The following is a 27580-nucleotide window of genomic DNA, read 5'->3' as shown; positions in this document are numbered from 1 at the left end:
ATGATAACGCTGCATTAGAGTACACAAAATGACCTTTACGAAAGTGTCTCTGTGCACTGAGCTACACCATACTTGCCTACCTGACCCTCTCCATGAGGGAGAAAATGCTCTGTTCCTGGACTTTCCTGGTAATGTATGATTGCCATCACCTGTGGTGAGCTACTTAAATGATAAGAAAGGTGTTTCACCACAGGTGATGGCAATCATACATTACCAGGAAAGTCCAGGAACAGAGCATTTTCTCCCTCATGGAGAGGGTCAGGTAGGCAAGTATGAGCTACACAAACTCATTTACTAGTGTCCACATCCCAGGCCACACGCAGATTGATGTGCCGTGGCACACTAAAGGTTAACAGTGCAAACTACCTAGAGCAAAAACTCCGAAAATAAAACAAATATTTAGATCAAGTGACAAACCCACGTGATGACAGTAATCAAGAGAAAAGAGAAGTAGCACGTTCTCACTATGGTGTAAATGACAAGTAATGTGAGCCCTTGTATGAAAACTAACCCAAGTCACACAAGTATTCTCTACTGCCGGGGTGGCCAGACTTTTGGAGTCGGTGATCTACTTTGAAAGCTGAAAAGCTTTTGTGATCTACCTACGCGGGATAATCGTGCGCGCCGCATGCCCGTGCCCAAAAAAGGGGTGTGGCATAACAAAAAGGGGCGTGGTATAACAAAGGAGGGGCATAGTCTTGCTGCACAGGGTATACTGACTGTCTCGTATGAAATCTCACATTGGCACCCACAGGTAAAAACCTCAAACACATATGACCCCACAGTGCCAGATACACATATGCCCCCAGTGCTAGATATTCTCCCACAGTGCCACATATGCCCCCACAGTGCCAGATACACATATGACCCAGTGCTAGATATTCTCCCACAGTGCCACATATGCCCCCACAGTGCCAGATACAAATATGCCCCCACAGTGCCACATATGCCCCCACAGTGCCATGTGCCCACAGTGCCAGATATGCCCCCACAGTGCCATGTGCCCATAGTGCCAGGTATGCCCTCACAGTGCCACATATGCCCTCACAGTGCCACATATGCCCCCACAGTGCCATGTGCCCACAGTGTCACATATGCCCCCACAGTGCCACATAAGCCCCCACAGTGCCATGTGCCCACAGTGTCACATATGCCCCCACAGTGCCACATAAGCCCCCACAGTGCCATGTGCCCACAGTGCAAGATATACTTACTTTAGCTGGCTAGATCCCCGCTGGCTGTCTCCCCGATGGCGGTCTCGCTGTCTCCCCGCTGGCTGGATCCTGCTCCTGTGCCTGCTCCCGCTTCCCGCCGCTGCTGCTGTCCTGCTGCCGCCGGCGCTGACTGGATCAAACCAGATCCAGCAGGCGCACAGGCTCCTCACATCGCATTCCCAATCATGCATTGCGTGGGTGCGCAGCTGACGTCATGACGTCACCCGCGCAGTGCATCATTGGGAACTCTCCGGATTCAGGCGGCAGAGGCAGCAAGTCACACTTGGATCGCGATCTACTGGCGAGAGCTCCGCAGTCTACCGGTAGATCGCGATCAATGTTTTGCCCACCTCTGCTCTACTGTATACAGTACTTAAAAAATTAGGAACACATGCATGGTCTGATCATCGGGTATGGTACTCAGGATCGACAGTGTCTAGGTCGACACACATTAGGTCGACATGAACAAGGTCGTCATTTTTTTGTTTTGTTTTTTGGTGTTGTTTTCTTCGTAAAGTGACGGGGAACCCCAATTAGTGCATGGCGAGCGAAGGCAAGGTGCCTCTCTCCACTATCGCTACGCTCGGCACAGGTTACCGTTCCCAATTGTAGTCCACGTGGATCATAGCGTACCCACGGCTAAATTCTTAAGGGTACGCCGTACCCACCCGTACCCGCCCACTTGCACCGCTGACTACTAAATCAGTGTTTGCCCATCTGAATGTATCCCTATAGATTGTAAGCTTGCGAGCAGGGCCTTCCTACCTCTATGACTGTTTGTTATTACCCAGTTTTGTTATATCATTGTTATTTCTAATTGTAAAGGGCAACGGAATTTGCTGCGCTACATAAGAAACTGTTAGATGAGATAAATACTTTGTCATTGTTCAAACAATAAAAATATTGTACAGAACAACAAATTTCCTCCAAAGCAACCACATATGTATATCAGTCAGAAACAGAAAAAGTATTAGAACTCCCCAATCAGGTTCATCCTTACTATAACAGATGGAAAAAAACCTGTTTCTGAACCGTGAGGTTCTGGCCTTAATGCAACGAAAACGCCTTTTCGAAGGCAGAAGAGCAAACAGACTGTGATATGGATGTTCACAATCCTTTATGATGCTATTTCCTTTCCTTATACTGGACTTAATATATAATAAATAACAATAAATAAATCCCATTCCTGTTATCAGCAGTGCCTGGCATCGGATGTTGAATGTTTGCAAGTGCTGCTGGATAACAAAAAAATAATAGGATTTTAATACCTACCGGTAAATCCTTTTCCCTTAGTCCGTAGAGGATGCTAGGGATGCTTCAAGAACCATGGGGTATAGACGGGATCCGCAGGAGACATGGGCACACTATAAGACTTTGAATGGGTGTGAACAGGCTCCTCCCTATATGCCCCTCCCCCAGACTCCAGTTATAGGAACTGTGCCCAGGGAGACGGACATTTCGAGGAAAAGGATTTATTTAATTATTTTAAACTAAGGTGAGATACATATCAGCTCACACCTCCAACACGCCGTACAACATGGCATTCAACAAACAACGCATGCAACGGCATGACCAACAACAGTCACAGATTGACTGAACTCCACGCAACATGAGCGTAACTATAACCAAACGGCAGATACAGCCCGCACTGGGACGGGCGCCCAGCATCCTCTACGGACTAAGAGAAAAGGATTTACCGGTAGGTATTAAAATCCTATTTTCTCATACGTCCTAGAGGATGCTGGGGATGCTTCAAGAACCATGGGGTTTATACCAAAGCTCTAGAACGGGCGGGAGAGTGCGGATGACTCTGCAGCACCGATTGACCAAACAAGAGGTCCTCCTCAGCCAGGGTAAAACTTCGCAAAGGTGTTTGATCCCGACCAAGTAGCAGCTCGGCAAAGTTGTAACGCCGAGACTCAACGGGCAGCCGCCCAGGATGAGCCCACCTTTCTGGCAGAATGGGCTTTCACCGATTTCGGTAACGGCAATCCTGCCGTAGAATGAGCCTGCTGGATTGTATTACAAATCCAGCGCGCAATAGTCTGCTTAGAAGCAAGAGCCCCAATCTTGTTGGGAGCCCACAGGACAAACAGAGCCTCTGTTTTCCTAATCTGAGCCGTTCTGGCGACATAGATCTTCAAAGCTCTGACCACATCAAGAGACTTCGACTCTGCCAAGGCGTCAGTAGCCACTGGCACCACAATAGGTTGGTTTACGTGAAACGATTAAACCACTTTTGGTAGAAATTGCTGACGAGGTCTCAACTCCGCTCTATCTGCATGGAAGATTAAATAGGGGCTTTTGTGAGACAAAGACGCCAACTCAGACACCCGCCTTGCGGATGACAAGGCCAACAGCATGACCACTTTCCAAGTAAGGAATTTTAACTCAACCTTGCGCAAAGGTTCAAACCAATGTGATTGCAAGAATTGCAACACCACATTAAGATCCCACGGTGCCACAGGAGGCACAAATGGAGGTTGGATGTGCAGCACGCCTTTTACGAAGGTCTGAACTTCTGGAAGAGGAGCCAATTCTTTCTGAAAAAAGATCGACAAGGCCGAAATCTGTACTTTAATAGAGCCTAACTTTAGGCCCGCATCCACATCTGCTTGTAGGAAATGGAGCAAATGCCCCAGGTGAAATTCTTCCGTAGGAGCCTTCTTTGATTCACACCAAGACACATATTTCCTCCAAATACGGTGGTAATGCTTTGCCGTTACTTCTTTTCTAGCCTGAAGAAGCGTGGGAATGACTTCACTGGGAATACCCTTTCGGGCTAGGATTTGGCGTTCAACCACCACGCCGTCAAACGCAGCCACGGTAAGTCCTGATACACGCACGGCCCCTGTTGTAACAGATCCTCCCGAAGAGGAAGAGGCCAAGGATCTTCTATGAGCAACTCCTGAAGATCTGGATACCAGGCCCTTTTTGGCCAATCCGGAACAATGAGGATTGCCTGAACCCTTGTTCTTCTTATAATTTTTATCACCTTTGGAATGAGTGGAAGTGGAGGGAACACATATACTGGCAGAAACACCCACAGTGTCACTAGGGCGTCCACCACTATCGCTTGAGAGTCCCTTGACCTGGAACAATATCTCTGAAGTTTCTTGTTGAGGCGGGACGCCATCATGTCTACTTGAGGAACTCCCCAACGACTTTTCACTTCTGCAAAGACCTCTTGATGAAGACCCCACTCTCCTGGATGGAGATCGTGTCTGCTGAGGAAGTCTGCTTACCAGTTGTCCACTCCTGGAATGAAGACTGCTGACAGAGCGCTGGCATGTCTTTCCACCCAGCAAAGAATCTTCGTTGCCTTGGCCATCGCCGCTCTGCTCCTTGTTCCGCCTTGGCAGTTTATGTACGCCACCGCTGTCACGTTGTCTGACTGAATCAAGACAGGCAGACCTCGAAGAAGATGTTCTGCTTGCAGTATGCCATTGTAAATGGCTCTTAATTCCAGAATGTTTATGTGTAGACAAGCTTCCTGGCTTGACCACTTTCCCTGAAAGTTTCTTCCCTGTGTGACTGCTCCCCAGCCTCGGAGGCTTGCATCTGTGGTCACCAGGATCCAATCCTGAATCCCGAACCTGCGCCCCAACAGAAGGTGAGAACTGTGCAGCCACCACAGAAGGGAGATTCTGGTCCTGGGACATAGAATTATTTTCCAGTGCATGTCCGGGTGAGACCCGGACCACTGGTCCAACAGGTTCCACTGAAACACCCTGGCATGGAACCTGCCATACGGAATGGCCTCGTAGGCCGCCACCATCTTCCCCAGCAACCGAGTGCATTGAAGAACTGACATCTTTGCCGGTTTCAGAATCTGTTTTACCATGTTCTGTAGTTCCAGAGCTTTTTCCACTGGAAGAAAACCTCTCTGCAATTCTGTATCCAGAATCATACTCAGGAACGACAGCCGTGTCGTCGGATCCAACTGTGAATTTGGTAAATTTAGGAGCCAACCATGTTGTTGCAGAATCGTCAGTGAAAGGGCAACATTCTTCAGCAATTGCTCCTTGGACCTCGCCTTTATGAGGTGATCGTCCAAGTACGGGATAATTGTGATTCCCTGCTTGCGCAGGAGAACCATCATTTCCGCCATTACTTTGGTGAAAATCCTTGGAGCCGTGGACAGACCAAATGGCAACGTCTGAAATTGGTAATGACAATCCTGCACAGCAAATCTCAGGTAAGCCTGATGTGGAGGATACATGGGGACATGCAAGTAGGCATCTTTTATGTCGACCGACACCATAAAATCCCCATCTTCCAGACTGGAGATCACTGCTCGGAGAGATTCCATCTTGAATTTGAATTTTTTTAGAAAGAAATTGAGGGATTTTAGGTTCAGAATCGGTCTGACTAAGCCATCCGGCTTCGGGACCACGAACAGGCTCGAATAAAAGCCTTCCCCCTGTTGTGACGGGGGCACTGTGACAATTACTTGATTTTGACACAACTTTAGTATCGTAGCGCTTACTATCTCCCTTTCTAGAAGAGAAGCTGGCAAGGCCGATTTGAAAAATCGGTGAGGGGGCACGTCTTGAAACTCCAACCTGTATCCTTGGGTTACTATTTCTACTATCCAAGGATCCAGGTCCGAGTGCACCCAGACCTGACTGAAGAGTTGGAGACGTGCCCCCACAGGTGCAGACTCCCGCAGAGGAGCCCCAGCGTCATGCGGTGGATTTGGTAGAAGCCGGAGAGGACTTCTGCTCTTGGGAACTTGCCACAGCCTGTGACCTTTTTCCCCTTCCTCTCCCCCTCGCAGCAAGGAAGGAGGACCCACGTCCTTTTTTTAATTTATTGGGCCGAAAAGACTGCATCTGATAGTGAGGCGATTTCTTCTGCTGTGCAGGAACATAAGGTTAAAATGAAGACTTACCCGCGGTAGCCGTAGACACCAGGTCAGTGAGGCCGTCACCAAACAAGACCCTACCGTTAAACGGTAGAGACTCCATCGCCTTCTTAGAGTCAGCGTCAGCATTCCATTGATGAATCCACAATGCTCTCCTTGCTGAGACTGCCATGGCATTGGCCCTTGATCCCAAAAGGCCAATATCCCTTACAGCTTCTTTTAAATATGCTGCAGTGTCCCTGATGTGACCCAGAGTCAAAAGCACACTATCCCTGTCTAGGGAATCTCTCAGATGACAAGTTATCTGCCCACTTTTCAATAGCGCTACTCACCCATGCCGAAGCAACGGCAGGCCTGAGTAGCGACCCTGTAGTGACAAATGGATTTTAGTGTATTTTCCTGCTTACGATCCGCAGGATCCTTTAGGGCTGCCGTGTCAGGGGACGGAAGCGCCACCTTTTTGGACAAACGCGATAAAGCTTTGTCTACCGTGGGGATTGACTCCCACCTTTCCCTGTCCCCAGAGGGGAACGGATATGCCACTGGAATTCTTTTGGGAACATGTATCTTTTTGTCAGGATTTTCCCAAGCCTTTTCAAAAAGTGCGTTCAGTTCATGAGAGGGAGGAAACGTTACCTCAGGTTTCTTTCCTTTAAACATACAGACCCTCGTATCAGGAACAGCAGGGTCCTCCGAGATATGTAATACGTCTTTTATCGCCACAATCATGTACTGAATACTCTTAGCCAGTTTTGGATGTAATCTGGCATCACTATAGTCGACACTGGAATCAGAGTCCGTGTCGGTATCTGTATCTGCTATCTGGGTAAATGCACGTTTCTGTGACCCCGAAGGGGTCTGAGCTTGTGACAAAGCATCCTCCATAGATTTCCTCCATGTCTGGTTCTTAGACTCAGATTTATCAAATCTCTTAGTCAACCGAGTCACATTTGCGTTTAAAACACTCAACATATTCACTCAATCATCCGTCGGCGGTGCCGACATGGCCACTCTCACAGTATTTTCTGTCCCCACTCCAGCCTCCTCCTGGGAAGAGCATTCAGCCTCAGACCTGTCGACACACACGTACCGACACCCACAACCACACTGGGGTTATAGGAGACAGACCCACAACAAAGCCTATAAGAGAGACACAGAGGGAGTTCTGCCAGCTCACACCCAGCGCCTATCCCAGTACTGAAGCGAGTAAACAGACTTCCCAGACCCGTTAGCGCTTTCTATATATATAATTTAGCACCAAATCACTTGTGCCTCCCCCCCCCCCCTGTTTTGCACCCTGTTACTTGTACAGCAGTGTGGAGGTCAGGGCCAGCGACTCTGCAGCTTCTGTGAAGAGAAAATGGCGCTGGTCAGAGCTGTGTGGGCTAAGCCCCGCCCACTACATGGCGCGCTTCAGTCCCGCTTAAATTTATCTTTATACTGGCGGGGGTCCCTTAACTAGTGCCTAGGCACTGTTATCACTTATGCCAGTGGCGTTTGTGGTGTACATGCTGCCCAGGGCGCCCCCCCCCCCTGCGCCCTGCACCCTGCAGTGCCGAGTTTTGTGTAGGAGCATGGCGCGCAGCGCGGTACCTCAAACGCCGTCTTCTGCCGTCACCGAAGTCTTCTGATCTTCTCATACTCACCCGGCTTCTGTCTTCTGGCTCTGTGAGGGGGGTGACGGCGCGGCTCCGGGAACGAGCAGCTAAGCGTACCAAGTGATCGAACCCTCTGGAGTTAATGGTGTCCAGTAGCCTAAGAAGCAGAGCCCTTGAACTCAGAAGAAGTAGGTCTGCTCCTCTCCCCTCAGTCCCGCGATGCAGGGAGCCTGTTGCCAGCAGGTCTCCCTGAAAATAATAAACCTAATAAAAGTCTTTTTCTGAGAAACTCTGGAGAGCTCCTCAGTGTGCATCCAGTCTCACTGGGCACAGAATCTAACTGGAGTCTGGAGAAGGGGCATAGAGGGAGGAGCCAATTCACACCCATTCAAAGTCTTATAGTGTGCCCATGTCTCCTGCGGATCCCGTCTATACCCCCTGGTTCCTGAAGCATCCTCTAGGACATATGAGAAATAATTATTTGCAGCATTTTGCATTCAGGGCAATTATGAAAAACACCAGATGGTACCTTAAGGAATATGACATGGAATAAGGTAGAATTAGTGGCTGGATAATTGTGGGATACAAGCATTCTTGTAGTGGGAAAATCAACTGCCTTATATTCGTTGGTACCTGGTACTTTCATGGGCAAGATAAACAACACGTTGAACAATTTATTCAATGGGTATCTTGTTTGTTGCGTTTTACCCTTATATATCTTCTTTTTATGTATTGCTTATGTCGCACACTGTAACCTATGTAGCGGGCGCAAGATGGCTGACTCCTCTGGTAGTCCCTTGGGTAGAATTAACAGTACATGAATCTCATGATTCTGTAAGGATCCTGTATCTTACTTTAGTATTCTGTATTTCCCCCATCATGTGTCACCTCTCCCAGACATTGCCTATTGTGCCCAGTGTAACTCATGTAGTACTCCCAAGATGGCTGCCTCGCCTCTATATTATGCTCATGGTTTCTATAAGTTTTGCAAATCTAAACCACTGTATTATGTTCACGGTATCTGTAAAGTTCCTTATGTTCTATTGGGGGAAAGTGCTATATAAACAAAATGATTATTATTATTATTTCCCGGTAAAAATAAATCTCCAACATGATTATAGGTAACTCGCATGCAAACATTTTACCTCCTTCACTAACGTAATTTCATATTCCTGCAGTTGCTGCTGGAAACCGAGGTTGGGGCCCACATACGACCTAGCGGATTTCACAGCGGACAAGCAATCTTCCCAGCCGAATCGCGTCACTGTCATGAGGTAGGCAACCACAATCGTTGTGCTCCGAGACACCCCGGCCAAGCTGTTGATAGTGAGAAAGTACAAACTGTAATGTTCATTTCAGGGCTGTGGTTATGGGCAGGAAAACTAGGCACAAGCCCGCAGGCAGCTATATCACCATGAGTCACACACTGAGAAAATGATTTGGTTATTAACCCAAATCACTCCATTGAAAGCGCCTGGTAATTAATAAGAGCATAGATTTGTTGCACTGCAATGGAATGGATGAGAGGTATGGGTAAAATTTTGCCCGAATTTCCAGGGTTAGTCCCAGATTTTAGACATCTGTGGAAACATATAAAATGCTTCTTATTGTATGTTTTAGATTCACATTTTACTGGATCATTTCAGTGGTACATTTACTGTGTAATGGTGTTTGGTTGTCAGAAACCACAAGCTGCATGGGCTGCAGAAGATGTACAGAGAAGTGAGATCTGTGCATTACAGTGTAAAAAAAGAGGTAAAAAATTAGAAAGACAAAAAAAAAAAAAAAAGTGTGACACCCCTCCCACAATATATAACCAGCATTGACTATATGAGCTTGATGAGCTTGTACTGGTTATGGAAATACAGGGAAAAAAACTGTGTGGGGGCTTCCATAGTTTCATGAACCAGCACCAAACTCAAACAGCAGGGGTAGGGTGGGGGGCATGCTTCTACCATAGGCGGGGGACATGCTTCACGGGGTCCCCCAAAACATTAACCTCCCCTAATTAATCAGCCCATGCCGGAGGTTCCCCAGGAGGTGGTGACTTCATCAATAAAGGGTCTTCACCCCCGAATATAACCTAGGCCTGGGCTGAAGCCTGGGGCTATAGCCCGCACTCTGTTTTGGCCCGAATTTGTCCGTGTTTTAAAACACGATTCTTAGTAACTCCACCTGTTGTATTTTTGCCAATGGAAAGTACTTGTGAGTTGGTTTGATGGTCTATTGACTTCCGTTTGCATGTTTACCCATCTTTTTCTATTAGGATTGAGTTTTTACACCTGTGTTTGGCTTTAGTAAATCTCCGAGTTTCAAAAACAGGCTAATGTTAACGGTCTGACAAAGTCAACGTCAACTATCGACCTTTTCACAGTGTTGACACCATAACTGTTGATATTGTGGTGTCAACATTGTAAATGTGGAACGAATGACTACACGCTATAATAAACATATGCGCAGTCATCACCTGCCTGAGCAGAGTAAACATAAAGTTTATTTTTTCTTCAAACCCCAATGTGTTCAGTACAGTGTAGTCTTGTTTCTCAAAAACAACATTGGCAGTTTTACTTCTATACTACTTGATAAAGACCCGATGGAAAGGGGAGAAACGCGTTGGATATACTCATCTAACCACCGGAGGGAGATCCTGGGCCTGAGACCAGACGGAAGGCGAAGTAGGCGCTGCGGTTGCTGTGGACTTTTAACCCAAAACACTATTAAGAACCACCTATATCCGGTAATTGCCCAACATTGGACTCCCTGTGTGGATATCTCATTGTTTTGCTGCTAGACACATTGCACTTTGTGTTATACCCTATTGTTACCAGTGATAATTTTGTGTGTTTTTAATGATGTGCATATTAAATGTTTTCATATTACACTAACGCTCATGCACTTTATAAATTGTGCTTCACTATATGCACTTTTCTTCCTTTTTCCCTGGAATCTCATGTATAAGGACTACTGACTACAGTGGGTCCCTGATCTCTACCTGATGCGCCTGGTTGTATGTATTGGCAGTTTTACTTCATTTGCATCATTGGTTGTATAATAGACGTATTTGTCCCGTGGCCATCGTCAACATTAACTTGCACCAAGGTTTGAATACTCACCAGTCCCGTCCTGTTTTAGGTCACCACGTTGGCCGCAAATCACTCTAACATGACCACAACACACTTTTTTGCTGTACTTCTTTGCTCGCATCTACAGGCCCAATCTATCTCCCACCCGGCCCCCATGCCATGTACGTAGAGGAAAGATCTGGTGCCCAGGTAAGTATGCTCACCTATAGAAACAGGACATCCAGCATAGAAATCTATTGATGACTCCTCACTTTATATGTAAGTGGCAGCTCTTCACCAGTGCTATGTGATGGTAAGTCACACATGAAAGGAATCGAGTATAAGAAAGGAAAAATGAGCTCCTAATAAAAATCCCCCTGATTAAATCTGATCTGACAGATGAAACGCGCCATCATACTCCTGATGACAATTGAAACGCGTGAAACAAGTGAACAAGCTTAATAACGGGAAATGGTCTGTTTGGTGAGGGTGCTGGGCAGCACGCAGCCCACACCCACTTCAGTGGTACCTTGGTCTCGTAAGTGCCCATTTGGGCTGCAAAATATTTATTTAAGCTTACTATCGTTTTTTGTGCTGCTATATGTTTTTACATTGAAACTATGTGGACACTTATGTGCCTTTCCTAAAGTAAGGGATCTGCTCATTTGGAGCTTCTTGTGCAGTATTATGTGTTATGAATATTCTGCAGTCTGCCTAAATAGGAATCAACACTGACAAATATATGGGATATATATACTGTGATTTATGCAATTGGTCAGATCTGCTTTCTAAGGATAGCCCTTAATTTACATTACAGATGATATTTTTGTTTCATTTATTGGGCCTACTTGAACCTATGGTTTACTCATATAAAAATGCTTTTTATGTTATAACATAACGAGCCCTTGCAATCACAATTGTGTGGAATCTTGAAACCATTTCTTTTTGCCTATATACAGCCTCTTTTTTTTTTTTAGTCTCTTTACAAGCCTGATACTTTTTCAGGTTATCAACCAATTTCCTACAAATGTAATGGGCCCTACACACTGGCAGATATGCCGCCATACTGGCCTGCATGCATAAGCGACGGGGCACCAACGATTAACGAGCGCGGGGCCGCGCATCGTTAATCGTTGGTGCCTACACACTGCACGATATGAACGAGTTCTCTTTCATTAATGAACGAGAACGTTCATATCGTGCATTTTATCTGCCAGTGTGTAGGGCCCTTAACTTTTTCATATCTAAATCTTATTTGTTCTACATCTTTAAAGGTGTTCTCTCATTCAAGGGTTTGTCTCTCTGTAGTAGAGTCAAGTAGGTGCACGGGCTCCCTTGGACAGCAGAAGCACATTTTCCTTTTCCTGTGGGAAGTACTCTCTCATTCAGCAGATTACTGCCATACTCCACAGGATACGCCCAATCTCGTTTGATCTTGGAAGCAAATCTTTGGTAGGCAGTGTCGGACTGGGGCATGTAGGGTCCACTGGGGGAATGCAGTGGTAGGGGCCCATGTTTAGGGGCGTGGCCAGTCCGCAGAGAGGGTGTGGCCTGCCACATCATTGGTTTGACTAACCATTAGAGAGTACAACGTCTGGGCCCCTTCATAAATATATACAGTAAATTCAGCTGCTGCATGCATGATAATGTACCAGATTAATAACAGCGATGCACTGTAGAAAATACACCATAGTCCAGTATAAGGTAACATATGTATAATGTATAATTCAAGGGCACAGTCTGGAACCTGATCCTTAGAGCAGGTGGTGGGCCCCCAGGCAGTGGGGCCCACCGGTGGTTTCCCCTGTACCCCTGTGGGCCAGTCCAAGCCTGTTGGTAGGCCTGGTCAGTACTTGGTTGGGAGACTACCAATGACTACCAGGTGCAGTAAACATATACGCTGAACAGCAGAAGGAAGAGTTCCTTCTTTATATTCTTTCTTACACTAATAGCCAAGAATTATTCTGTTATTCGAATTTGTTTATATAAAAAAGGCAATTTGTTGTCAAAACTGATATATTATTTTTCTGCTGTAACATCTGTTGGTAATACAAGGAAGGGTATATAATGTGTAATAGCAGAACATTAATCAGTAGGCACTGGAATCCCTTTATGGTTCTCCTATCTGTTTTCCTCTGTGACTGTAAAATCTTAATACAGTGACAATATTATTGGTGCAACTATCCCTTTTTCAGGCAGAAATTGAACACTCTGCTGAATAAAAAGCCTTATGGGGACGGGTGTGGTATGGAAGGTAGATAGTAACTAGGTCGACAGTGTCTAGGATGACCACTATTGGTCGACAGTAACTAGGTCTACAGGGTCCCTAGGTCCACAGGGTCTAGGTCGACAGGTCAAAAGGTCGACAAGAGTTTTTAATGTTTTTTTGTGTCGTTTTCTTCGTAGAGTGACCGGGAACCCCAATTAGTGCACCGTGTCACCTCGCATGGCTCGCTTCGCTTGCCATGCTTCGGGCAAGGTGCCTCGCTCTGTTACCGCTGCGCTCGGCACAGGTTACCGTTCCCAATTGTAGTCCATGTGGATTGTGAAGTACGAAAAGGTTAAAAAAAAGAAAAAAAGTGTGAAAAACTCATGTCGACCTTTTGACCTGTCGACCTAGAGACCCTGTCGACCTAGAAACCCTGTCGACCTAGTTACTGTCGACCAATAGTGGTCGACCTAGATAGTGTCGACCTAGAGACCGGATCCCATGGGGACACCTCTGTTAAACATAAGAAAAGATGGTGAGTAAGAACCACACCAGGCAACAAAACATAATTTTTTTATGTTTTATTATTGGCAATAAACATTCGCAGCGCAAAGACCACTCTATAAAATACCACTATGGGATTAGTGAGCCTGTCAAAACTATATAAATAATCGACAGGCCACAGCCATTATATTGAATTCTATTGAATACAATTTCACCAAGGCCTAAACACACGGGGGTATATTTACTAAGATGGGAGTTCTATTTCAGATGGGATGTTGCCCATAGCAACCAATCAGCTTCTACTTCTCATATATCTAGAACCATCTAGAAGATAATACCTGAAATCTGATTGGTTGCTATGGGCAACATCCCATCTTAAATAGAACTCCCATCTTAGTAAATTTACCCCACGGTATGTGTCATTAAGCACCATAACATGAAGTTCATGTGTGAAATTAATGTTTAATTTTTAATAATTAATTGTCCTTTGTCATATTAAATTTTAGTGTGAACATAATTAAAAGTTAAGTTTTATCGTCAATTCATTTTCATGATGGGTGCCCCAATACAGAGGCTTTATTTTTTCTTCTTTTTCTGACAGATGAAACGCGTCAGCCCTATAATACTACACCCGAGAATCCTCTATGGACAGATAAGCGGTCATCATGTTTTTCTGTACGTGTGCTACTTAATATTTTACATTTCTGCAGTGGGGTACACTGTGTACCACAGGAAATACATTGGGGTGTAGAGTGGATCTTGATCCAGAGGCACCAACAGGCTAAAGCTTTAGGCTGTCCCAGGATGCATTGGGGCCTCCTCTGTAACCTCGCCTCCAGGCACTGTGAGCTCAGTTTCAAGTTGGTGCCTATAGCAGCAGGTCACCTAACAGAGGGGCTGTGCTGGGCAGCCCTTAAAAAGCTTTCATAGAAGACTTCAAGGGACACAGCACTGTTATATGTCAGAGTGACATTCAGCGCTGCGTCTTTGTCACCTCCCAAGCGGCGTCGCATACTCCCGCGGCCTGTTACCGGGTACTTGCGGCAGAGACGCTCCGGCTCTAGGCACACGGTCGCAGACGCTCTCCTGGTTCGCGTGGCTGCTACGGGGAGGAGGTAAGAGGGTCCCCCAGGTGGAACCCACCATTAAATCGCATTCCGATCGCATGTCTAGGGAGATGGACTGCGACGCTGGCGTGGACAATGTCACCGAGCAGGGACACCACTATATCTGCCAGGGCATAGGAGTACAGGTCGGGTGTACTAACTCCCCTGTTTATAAGGCTCCGTAGTACCAAGCAGTGAGGCCCAGAACAGGGGAGTCGGCGCTTGACCTGTAGCCCCTCCCCGGCCCAGGACGACATCTACTGCAGATTTTCCCACCCTGGAGCTCCCTCACACTCTCCCTCACTCCCTGACTGAGACGCTGGGCACCATTTTAGGTATAGCTGCGGCTGGTCTCCGGGACTGCAGGGCAAGGTCTCCCTTGTAAAGCCACCTGTATACAGCGCTGGGACTTTACAAACACTTGAGTATTCTACATGTCTTTATACAGACAGCGTTAGTTAAGAAAAAGTGTACCAATTACAGAATATATTGTACGAGTATTCTGATATATACCTCCGATCTAGGATCGCGCTGCGTTACATATATATATATATATACATACATATATTAGTTCAGTGCAGTTTTATTGTCATATAATAATTATCTGCGTTGCTAATGTGACTGTGTGTGCCTGTATCTGCTGTGAGGTTTCACTTTCTGTGTTTCCCAGAGATCTATCACTATATTCTGTACCCTAGGGGACTAGATGCGTCAGGGTCGTTTATATAGTGCGTCACAGTATTTACCTAATACGTGTATTCTACTGTGTACTCAGCCACATAATACCGGATTTATTCGCAGGTGTTGTGTACTGGGGACTCAGTCACATACTATCGGATTTATTCATAGGTATTACACTCTGTCTGGCTTCATCGTACTAAACCGCTCTGTGTTGTGTTTGTGTACAATGTCTAATAGTAAGGGCAGTAAATCTATGGACGCTCCTGCATCATGCAGAGTATGTGCCAAGGATTTACCAGAGGGGGAAGCTGTGTATGATGGTCTGTGTACTATGTGACATACACCTCCTAGTCAGTCCGCGGCTCCTGTAACCAATCAAGAGCCACCCTGGGCCACGTTCTCAAACCTACTGGGTACTCTAGTGGAACACATTATGCCCCCTATGGAACCACCTGTACCATTACAGCCTCAAATAGTCCCTATGGCCAATACGCCTTGGGCGTACAACCTGTCTAACCAGATGCAGCAGTTGACTCATTCCGTGGTCAGACAAAAATCTACCCCAGGTCAATCCCGTGTCTCTGGGTCATCTAAGCGGGCTGCTTCCTCCTCATAATCCACAAATCTCTCAAATGTTTCATCTGAAGAGTAGGGGGAACATACTGTCCTGTCAGACACTAAATCAGGCATTTCTGACGAGGATTCTATATTGCAAACTGACGTCCCTGCTGTAGTGGTTGCTATTAAGCAAAGCCTACAAATCAATGATGATGATGATTCCACTACTGACACCAAGAAAACTGACATGTTTAAACGACAGAAGGTGGCTAAAAATCTATTACCGCATTCTGACCATTTGGTAGACATCAGGCAGAAGCCCTGGTCTAATCATGGAAAGAAATTCCCTCTCTCCAAATGGGCCTTAGCTCGCTATCCTCCCCAAGCAGAGTTATGTAACAAGTGGGAAAACTCACCGCCGGTGGATTCTCATGTCACCCGCCTAGTGGTGTCATCCACTCTGCCTGTCACCACTGTCACTTCACTGAAAGAACCGACAGATAAGCATGTGGAGGGATGCCTGAAATCTATTTACTCCCTGACAGGTGCTGTACATAGACCCACTATTGCTGCCTCCTGGGCTGCTAAAGGTATTGAAGCATGGGTTCAGGCATTAGAGGGAGAGCTGCCCGAGGATATATCTGACAATGCCAGATATTACCTGTCTCATATCACCACTGCCTCTTATTATATTCAAGAGGTGTCCTCTGAGGCGGGTGTGTTGGCGGCCAAGGCGTCGACTACGTCTGTCCTGGCTCGCCGCATTCTGTGGTCATGGAAGGTGGACCTGGACTCCAAAAAGACCTTGGAGGTACTCCATTTTAAGGGAGACATCTTGTTTGGGGAAGACCTAAATAAAATCTGAACTGGCAGCTGCTAAGACTGCCTTTCACCCAAATACTAATCCTTCTGCACAGAAGGCAAAAGGTACCACTTTTTGTCCCTTTCGACCTCAAGGGAAAGCAAAAGGTCAGGCATACCCAAGACAATCTCGTGCTTCCGAAACCACTAAGCCAAGGCAAAACAGTCCTGGGCGGCACATCAGCCTGCTTCTAAACAAGACAAGCCTGCCGCATGATGGGGCAGGCCTCCCCCGGGGGACCCCAGGGTGAGAGGCCGACTTCTGCAGTTCACCCAGGTCTGGTTAAAGACCACTTCATACGCATGGGTGTGAGAAGTTGTCTCTCACAGGTACGCAGTCTCATTCAAGAGACGTCCCCCTCGCCAGTTTTGCACCATGGTCATCCCTTCGGATCCACTAAAGGCGCAAACTCTGCAGCAGATTGTAAGTTCCCTCCTGGATACAGGAGTGGTAGTGATGGTGCCTTTGTCCGAAAGGGGCAGTGGTTACTACTCAACCATGTTTCTAGTCCCAAAATCCAATGGGTCATTTCGGCCTATCCTCAACCGCAAATCACTACACAAGTTTGTGAGTGTCCAAGTTCCATTGGCGATGCTGCGCTCAATTGTACTGGCAATGAAACCCGGAGACTATATGGTATCCCTGGATATTCAGGACGCGTACCTGCAAATACATATTGCCAGGTCACATCAGCAGTATCTGCGTTTGCTATTGGCAACCTACACTATCAGTTCCAGGCTCTACCATATGGACTGGCTACAGCTCCTTGGATCTTCACTAAGGTCATGGCCGTAATGACGGCACATCTACGTCACCAGGGAGACAGGATCCTGCCATATCTGGACGACTTGATGATCCTGGCAAACTCCCACAATGTCCTCCTCAGTTATCTACAACTGAAGGTAAGCTTCCTACAAGCCCACGGGTGGCTCATCTATTGGAAGAAATCCTCGCTGGTCCCAGCTCAGAGCATGGTGCACCTGGGGGCACACAGTCAAAGTCTGTTCCTGTCTCCAGAGAAAGTCCTGAAGTTTTAGGACAGGATAAGATACTTTTTCTGTCGCCCCAAAGTGTCGATACACTCGGCGATGCAAGTTCTTGGCCTGATGGTGTCGGCATTCGACATGGTAGAGTACACTCAATTTAATTCCCGCCCTCTGCAGAGATTACTCCTTTTCAAGTGGGACGGCCTACCTCATCGGATCAGATCTCGCATGATTACCTTGACTCCGGAGGTTCGTCATTCGCTTACTTGGTGGCTCTAGGACCAGCAATTGAGCAGGGGCCATCCCTTCTGGATCCCCGACTGGGTCCTGCTGATGACGGATACCAGTCTGTGGAGATGGGGTGCAGTGTTGGAGCAACACTCTTTCTAGGGTCATTGGACCAAGGAGGAGTCCCTCCTCCCGATAAACGTTCTGGAACTGTGGGCGGTGTTCAATGCGTTAACTCTCGCCCCCTGCCTCTGGTACTGAACAGGCCTGTTCAAGTATGGTCAGACAACGCCACCACGGTGGCATACACCAACCATCAAGGCGGCACTCAAAGCCACATGGCAATGTTGGAAGAGTCAAAAATCCTTCAATGGGCAGAACGCCATCTGCTAGCAATATCGGCAGTGTTCATTCCGGGAGTCCTAAACTGGGAAGTGGACTTCCTCAGTTGCCAGGACGTACATGCCGGAGAGTGGAGTCTTCATCCGGAAGTCTTTCAACTCCTAGTGGACACATGGGGCCTACCAGATGTAGACTTGATGACGTCTCTACACAATCACAAAGTTCCGGTCTTCGGATCAAGGACCAGGGATCCTCAAGCAGCGTTCGTGGATGCACTAGCCATTCCATGGAACTTTCGGCTGCCTTACGTGTTCCTTCCAGTGTCACTCCTGCCCAGGGTTCTGCGGAAGTTCAAGCAAGAAGGAGGAATACTACTTCTAGTCGCTCCGGCGTGGCCCAGACGGCATTGGTTCTCAGACCTGCAGGGTCTATCGACAGATTGTCCTCTTCTACTTCCTTAATGCCCAGACCTCCATGTACAGGGCCCTTGTCTCTATCCAGACTTGGCCAGACTAGCTTTGACGGCGTAGCTCTTGAAGCATCACCCCTGAGAGCCTAAGGATTCTCTGAGGCGGTCATTCAAACTATGTTAAATGCCCATAAGCCGACGTCTGCTCGGATCTATTATAGGGTCTGGAATTCTTACTTCACCTGGTGTGCTGATAAGAACTATGATGCATACAGAATCAAAACATCCAGAATCCTGGCTTTCCTGCAAAAAGGCCTGGACTTAGGCCTTCGTTTGGCCTCCCTCAAGATTCACAAATATGCCTTGTCGGTGTGGTTTCAGAGAAAAATTGCTTCTATATCTGACGTTCATACATTCACTCAGGGTGTGTTACGGATTCAGCTTCCCTATGTCCTTCCTGTGGCTCCATGGAATCTGTCTGTTGTCCTGAATGCCCTGCAAGAGTCTCCATTTGAATCTCTTGAGTCAGTGGACCTTAAATGGCTCACTGCCAAGGTCCTGTTTCTGCTGGCTATTGCCTCTGCTAGAAGGGTGTCGGACTTAGGCGTTTTGTCCTGTCGTCCACCCTTTCTAATTTTACATTGTGACCGGGTAGTTCTGAGAACTCGCCAAGGTTACTTACTTAAAGTGGTGTCATCTTTTCACCTTAACCAAGAGATTGTGGTTTCGGCCTTTATCTCTTCTGACTTATCCCCCAAAGAGCGGTCTTTGGATGTGGTAAGGGCTCTCCGTATATCTTTGGTGAGGACTGCCTCTATCAGGAAGTCAGATACCCTTTTTGTACTGTTTGGATTCCACAATCGTGGCTGGCCTGTGAATAAGCAAACCTTGGCCAGATGGATTAGAATGGTGATTGCACAATCCTATGCACAGGCTGGACTACCAGTTCCTGCTGCTATTAAAGCCCATTCTACTCGGTCTGGTGGACCTTCTTGGGCAGCCCGCCGTGGTGCGTCCGCAGAACAATTGTGCAAGGCGGCTACGTGGTCCTCAGTGAATACGTTCATTAGGTTCTATGCCTTTGATTCTTCCGCTTCCCAAGATGCTTCCTTTGGAAGACGGGTTCTCATACCCGCTAAGGCACGTCTCTTCCCTTGAGAATCTGCTTTAGGACATCCCCGATGTATTTCCTGTGGAACACAGTGTACCCCACTGCAGAAAAAGAGAGTTATGGTAGACTTACCATGGTTAACTCTCTTTCTGTGAGGTACACAGGGTTTCACAGGGCGCCCACCCTGATGCACCTAGCTTTTATGGGTTTGTATGGCATTAGCCACTGGCCCCTTCTCCTGTCATGAGAATGTGACTAACATCTGTGACTAACAACTGCCTTCTCTCTTATCTGCTCCTACATTGGACTGGTTAACGAAACTGAGCTCACAGTGCCTGGAGGTGAGGTTACAGAGGAGGCCCCAATGCATCCTGGGGCAGCCTAAAGCTTTAGTTTGTTGGTGCATCTGGATCAAGATCCACGCTACACCCTAATGTATTTCCTGTGGAAGCCAGTGTACCTCCCAGAAAGAGAGTTAGCCATGGTAAGTCTACCATAACTCTCCTTATGTTGTTCAATGTATGACTAAAAATCCTTAAGAAACCATATAACCTTTATTAGATATTTCGCTTTGGGACTGAACTGTCCCTGATAGTGGTTATAATATTTTAATGGTTATTTAATGTGACTTTTTCAAACAGTGCACACTATGGGGTAAATTTACTAAGATGGGAGTTCTATTTAAGATGGGATGTTGCCCATAGCAACCAATCAGATTCCAGGTATTATTTTCCAGAAGGTGCTAGATAAATGAGAAATGGAATCTGATTGGTTGCTATGGGCAACATCCCATCTTGAATAGAATTCCCATCTTAGTAAATTTACCCCTATGTTTCATTTCTTTTTATGCTCTATATGCTTACTATTATGTTGGGCCATATGACCGAAGAAACTGCACTTAAAATGAGCAGTACTAATTTTTACCATATGCTCACCAGATTGTGTTTGAGGTGAGATCCGTGATTACTATTAGGCGCTCTTTTTTCCTTTCTTATACTCTCTATATACTGTATAAGGGGTTTGTAACAACCCTTTCTTGGCCAGCTCTGAGGAATTTTGGGTATAAAAATGGAAATAATCAAAAATTCAGCAGTATAAAACCTGAAAAACAGGAAATTACAAGCCAAAAATAAAAACCCAATATTTAATTTTGTCCCTCAAATGAGCATCCGTTAGCACAGCCGTCTAGTGTGTAATATCAGCAATTAGTGGTATTTGTAAGCAAATCAGCCATATGTGAGGTAATATGTACATCTTACACTAGACGTGGAATTACTGGCTCACCTCACTATATTATGTATGTAGTAGTGTGTGTACCCCTCCCTCTTCCTGCCCTGCCACCACAAGCTCTGCAATAGTCACTAGAACACTCAGTGTGTCCTTGATAAACCACAATGGGGGAGAGTACTGGGTGACATGTCTCTGTGTTCCACACACGCACACTGCCGCAGAGACATGTAGCTTAGGGGTTCTCCTGACCCTATATCACACGTTTGTCATCAGCATTGATCCGTTCCTTCTAGTGGTCATATAACTGTCTTTCAGTGTATTTATAAGCTATATATATATATATATATATATATATATATATATATATATATATATATATATACAGTACATATATATCATCAACCTAGACGTATACAGTGGTGGATTTTACCTAGGTGCACAGTAAAATCTGCCACCCGCAGGAACATTGGAAGCACTGCCTGCTAATCACAGCCAGACAGGCAGTCCCAGGGAGAGGTGATTTCTCCTCCTAAGACTGCCAGTCCTGACTGTGATAGCAGAGAGAATGCAGCCGATACAGTCCCTAGAATCCAGCACTGGAGCCGATACAGGGGGTCATTCTGAGTTGAAGCTATGATCAGTTACTCAGACATGCGGGGGGACGCCAAGCACAGGGATAGTCCGCCCCGCATGTCTGTCCGGCTTCCGCTCCCCCCCCCGCACAAGTACAAAAGCATTGCACAACGGTGATGCTTTTGTACTTGTTGAGTAACTCCCGGTCAGTGCAGCTCCTGTGGCTGATCGGGAGTTGCTCGTCACTGCCCCTGGTCACAGAGGCTGCGTGTGATGTCACGCAGCCGCTGTGGCCCACCCACCGCACGGTCCGGCCAGGCTTGCGTTGGCCAGACTGCGACCCCCAAAACGGCGGCCGAACACCGCCGGCCCGCCCCCTCCTGCCCAGCGACCGCCTCTGCCGGTCAATCAGGCAGAGGCGATCGCTAGGGAATGATGGCATTCGGCCATCCAGCATGCGCCGGCGCACTGCGGCACCGGCGCATGTGCAATTCTGACCCGATTGCTGCGCTGCGAACAACTGCAGCGAGCGATCGGGTCGGAATGACCCCCACAGTCCCTAGAATCTGGCAGCACTGGACTTATGCACTGCCCCTAGATTTAGATCCCACCTCCCATCAGCTTAAGCTCCGCCCCCGGTGACATCTGCCATCGATCACCAGGAAGGCAGGGTGGAAGAGGAATCAGCCCAGACACGATGCAGAGCCCCCCACCAGATAGGTAAGGAGCCACTGTTGGACATATAGATTTTAGTGCACCTAGACAAAACTAGCCATTTTCAGAATTTTCGGCTGACAGATAACCTCAAAAACTACTAATCCACTGTTGATAAAACATTTGGTATACATCAACAATCCCAAACTGCACATTACAAATGCATTTGGGCCCTCATTCCGAGTTGTTCGCTCGTTCTTTTTCATTGCATCGCAGTGAAAATCCGCTTAGTACGCATGCGCAAAGTTCGCACTGCGACTGCGCCAAGTAACTTTACTATGAAGAAAGTATTTTTACTCACGGCTTTTTCTTCGCTCCGGCGATCGTAATGTGATTGACAGGAAATGGGTGTTACTGGGCGGAAACACGGCGTTTTAGGGGCGTGTGGCTGAAAACGCTACCGTTTCCGGAAAAAACGCAGGAGTGGCTGGAGAAACGGTGGGAGTGCTTGGGGGAACGCTGGGTGTGTTTGTGACGTCAACCAGGAACGACAAGCACTGAACTGATCGCACAGGCAGAGTAAGTCTGAAGCTACTCTGAAACTGCTAAGTAGTTAGTAATCGCAATATTGCGAATACATCGGTCGCAATTTTAAGAAGCTAAGATTCACTCCCAGTAGGCGGCGGCTTAGCGTGTGTAACTCTGCTAAATTCGCCTTGCGACCGATCAACTCGGAATGAGGGCCTTGGTTTTTTACATTATTTAGTATTATGCTCTCAGGCTCCTCCGCTTATGTGTTTTTCTCTGGGTGCCATTTAGTCGACGACTAATCCTATGCAATGGTAACAGTGACACCTATAGGGTACAAAAGCAAACTGAACAAAATACTAAATTGAGATTCATATATGTAAAAAAATAGATTATTAACAAATTATTCAAGAATTTTCTCTAAAAGGCAAATAGCATGTTCATTTCAGGAGCAGGGTACTTACCCATATGCGAATCAACCCATTTTAAGTGAGCATTGGACGAACACACTGATAGAGGACACTTACCAGTGCACGAGACAGCCTCCGCCTCGCAGACGACATTCATGAATGAACTTGATGCATTTTTTAAAATGCTGAATCCTAGTGAACAAAATAGAACATAGAAGATATTAGTTACAATAAAGGTGGACTATTCGTGGAATTTACGTAGCATAGAAACATAGAATTTGACGGCAGATAAGAACCACTTGGCCCATCTAGTCTGTCCCTTTTTTTTTTTCCATATTTTTATCTCAAAACTTATTTGATCCTCATTTCTTTGTATGGATATCCTTATGTCTATCCCATGCATGTTTAAGTTGCTCTACCACCTCTGATGGGAGGCTATTCCACTTGTCCACTACCCTTTCTGTGAAGTAATTTTTCCTCATATTTCTCCTGAACCTCCCCCCCTCCAGTCTCAGTGCATGTCCTCGTGTCCTATTGCTTCTCTTCATTTGGAGAATGTTTCCCTCCTGGACTTTGTTAAACCCCTTGAAATATTTGAAAGTTTCTATCATGTCCCCCCTTTCCCTTCTCTGCTCCAAACTATACATATTGAGATTTCTTAGTCTTTCTGGGTATGTTTTGTGATGTAGGCCATGCACCATTTTAGTTGCCCTTCCTTGTACAGTCTCTAATGTATTAATATCCTTTTGAAGATATGGCCTCCAGAACTGAACACAGTATTCTAGATGAGGCCGTACCAATGACCTATACAGTAGCATTATTACTTCTTTCTTTCTGCTGCTGATTCCTCTCCCAATGCAGCCAAGCATCTGACTAGCCTTCCTCATGGCTTTGTTACATTGCTTACCTGCCTTTAAGTCACCTGAAATAGTGACTCCTAGATCCCTTTCCTCCTCAGTAGTTTCCAGCATAGTGCCATTAATACTATATTTAGCCTTTGGATTATTGAGACCCAAGTGCATGATTTTGCATTTTTGGGCATTAAACTGTAATTGCCACACTCTTGACCATTCCTCTAGTCTACCTAGAAAACTAAACATCAAAACTAAGTATCAGAATCAGCTTTATTGGCAAGGTATACTTGCGTATACTAGGAATTTGTCTTCGGTTTGCTATACAACAGCCAAGTAGGTAACAGTTAAGCAGGTGAAAGGGGGGGCAAGTAAAGTTACACAGATAGGTATACCGTAGGGACACAAGTTAGTTACAAGTACATCTAGTCAGTCAATGTTCAGGAGTTCAGCAGGCGGACCGCTTGGGGAAAGAAACTTTTGAGGCTTCTGGTGGATCTGGCGGGGACAGCCCTGTAACGCCTGCCTGAAGGAAGCAAGTTAAACATGCTGTGGCTGGGGTGTAGCTGGTCTTTTACTATCTTCATTGCCCGCTTTTTAGCTCTGGACAAGTACAGGTCCTGGACTGATGGAAGGTCGGCCCCGATGATCTTCTCTGCGGTTCTGACCACCTGTTGGAGCTGCATCTGTCCCTCGCGCTGGCGGAGCTGTACCATACGAGTATCGAGGAGCACAGTACCGACTCCACAATCGCGGAGTAGAAGAGGAGCAGAAGCTTCTGTGGGATGTTGAACTTCCTTAGTTGCCTGAGGAAGAACAACCTCTGCTGCGCTTTCCCAACAGTGGCGTCAGCGTTGGACCCCCATTTAAGGTCCCTGGAGATTGTGGTCCCTAGAAACTTGAAGGAGTCCACTAGCGATACCACACTGTCAGCAATCGTTAGCGGAGGTGCACTAGATGACTTCTTCCTGAAGTCCACTATCATCTCGACAGTTTTGAGGGGGTTGAGCTCAAGGTTGTTGTGGATGCACCACTGGGCCAGCCGGTCTACTTCCCGTCTATAGGCCAATTCGTCCCCATCCTTGATGAGGCCGATGACGGTGGTGTCATCGGCGAATTTGATGATCCTTACTGATTGCGCCTCTGAGGTACAGTCATTTGTGTACAGGGAGAAGAGCAGGGGTGAGAGGACACAGCCCTGAGGGGCCCCTGTACTAATGGACCGCGCTTGAGAGGTGAATATCTAATATCTATATTACATCAACAACCATTGTGTGAGACTGAGGGAAGAGCGAGTTGTTGATTATATTGAATTGAGAGTTTTCATTTTGCTTACATTCCTTATTTAATTTTAAACACATTTCATAGGGTCAATTTAATCAGAAGCCAATTAACCCACCAGGATATTTTAAAGTGTGAGAGAAGTTGGAGAGGAAATTCATGCAAACACATAGACAAGCACCAAATAGTAAGTATATATGGATTTATTTATTTATTAACAGTTTATTCTATAGCGCAGCAGATTCCGTTGCGCTTTACAATTGGAAACAATGCTAAAACAAAGCTGGGTAATAACAGTCTTAGAGGTAGGATGGCCCTGCTCGCAAGCATACAATCTATAGGGAAATAGGCATTGATACACAAGGATAGGTGCTTTCTATTGCACAGTTGTCCACCAGATTGCAAAGGTTCTCGGAGGGCTGCATGGTATGGCCACAGAGCAATGATATGTGAGTATATGTGTGGACTGTACAATTGGAATATATGTAGATAGAACAGCTTATGAAGGTTAAGTGAATGGTCTAGAATTTGATAAGCTTGTGTTACAATCCTGAGCACTCATGTTTTGTTATTGTTATAAATTACCTTTGCTTCAGTTTGTGGAACTACAGGTCACAGCTAGCTCCTGCATAGTTGTCTCCCAGTGCCTTAGCTCCTGCACTCAGCAACTGACTTCACAGGTGTCTGGATTCTGTAATTACAGCTTGTTACCTGAAAACTACTATTCAGCTTGTCAGCCTGCTCAGTCTGCACTGCAGCTGCATGTTATATCAATTACTGGGGGCCTGTCTGGTGCTCACAACTGATTGGTCCAGCCTGTTCTTTTAAGCCTCTCAATCCCAAGAGGCTTTGCCAGTTATAGCTACTCCATGTGGTGTTCTGCTCTCTGGTTCCTCTCTGGTCTCAGTTCATCTGTCCAGTGGGTATTGCCTTGTTCCAGTATTGAATTCCAGCTTCAACATCTTGCTGACGACTTTAGTCTGCCGACTGCCGTTACCCTGTCTCCAAGTGTCTGCACCCCAGTCCGTCCGTGTGCCGCTACCTCCTGTGTCACCCCTGGAGTGCCTGCTGCTGTTCCATCTCCACGGCCCCAGCGTACCATCTGGCCGTGTGCACCCTGCCACCTTCTCCAGTTCCTGTTTGTTCCTGTGTATCCCTGCGGTTGGTCATATACAACACCTCTACCATAACTCTAGTCCAGTTCAGGTATCAAGTGACCCAGACAGGGGGCCGCGACCTGCACGTCGGAAGCCGCAAAGCCAATATCCCCTTGCGGGGTTCCCTGGTGAAAACCTTCCGGCGTGTTAGACTCCGCGCCTCTGTTCTGGGTAACGTCAACCACTTGGTACCTGATCCCGAATTCCGGATTCTGCACCAGTTCCTGACAGCTTGCCTGAAGGTAAGTTGTCAGTGAATGCTTGAAGGTTTGGAGACTAGAGGAGAGTCTTATTGTGCATGGTAGGGCATTCCACAGAGGCGGTGCAACCAGGGAAGTCGAGAGCCGGGCTGGGCCCAGGTACTTTTCAAGGGGCGTGGCCTAATCACAGGAGGTGTGGTCATGTACCCTTAGAAAAAAATAGTATTTTCCTCCATGGCCACACTCAGGCCAGTACACAGCGGCGTGTGCTGGGCTGAGGAGAAGAGCTGCTGCTGCCAGGTAAGGGGTAGGGGGCATGGACCCCTACTGGGCCCTCATTGGGCCCCTCCATCAGACCTGGGTCCGGGTAATTTGTACCCCCCCCCCCTTTCTCGGCACCACTGGGTGCAACCCGAAAAAAGTCATGCCTTTAGGGTGCCCTTAACGTGGATTTCTGCCTGTACCTCAGGAAGATACAAGCAAAAAGCTGCATTGAGTGCACCCTAAGGGCTAGTAGCGGGCTTACTGTGTGTGGTAACTGCATAACTCTAGGCACGTCCATTATGATGTGTTAGCTGTGGCCTGTGGCTTACCGAGGGATATAATAGAATAGCTCCGGCCAATTAACCCAGGAGTTGAGAAAGCCACAGTAAGTCCTGCGATTAGTTGAGTTTTCTACATTATTTTTACCTCTGGATGGCAAGTGACCATGACTTTAGACAGGACAGCATTGGGAGTACACTGACTAGAGTGGAACGCTAATCTACATAAAGTGTACACTAAGCTACATATTTCTATTGCGTGCTTGGGGCAATTTTCTGTGCATCTCGTATACAACAATGTCAGATCTCTATGTACATTATGTATCTCACAAAGTCACTCTTTCACTTTCCAGATTTTTAGGAAGTTGTACCTGATTTGTTGACACTTTCAGAATGTCACATTTATAATGGATTCAA

The 27580-nt window shown here is 46.7% G+C and overlaps 1 protein-coding gene across 1 annotated transcript in view; it reads right to left on the bottom strand.

Annotated features, from left to right (window-relative positions):
* LOC134969617 (dual specificity protein phosphatase 22-A-like) overlaps nt 1-27580 on the bottom strand; it is a 110229-nt gene that overhangs the window by 21177 nt on the left and 61472 nt on the right. Inside the window, exons 6-7 of the mRNA XM_063945687.1 lie at nt 23250-23324; nt 8825-8996 (exon numbers count right to left, since the gene is read on the bottom strand). Coding sequence (XP_063801757.1) covers nt 8825-8996; nt 23250-23324 — 247 coding nt within the window. The remainder of the gene's footprint in view (nt 1-8824; nt 8997-23249; nt 23325-27580) is intronic.

The sequence above is a fragment of the Pseudophryne corroboree genome, chromosome 11 (assembly GCF_028390025.1).
Source record: "Pseudophryne corroboree isolate aPseCor3 chromosome 11, aPseCor3.hap2, whole genome shotgun sequence".
Taxonomy (NCBI): domain Eukaryota; kingdom Metazoa; phylum Chordata; class Amphibia; order Anura; family Myobatrachidae; genus Pseudophryne; species Pseudophryne corroboree.
The sequence above is the reverse complement of the archived record's forward strand: the minus strand, read 5'-3'. Positions and strand labels throughout refer to the sequence as shown.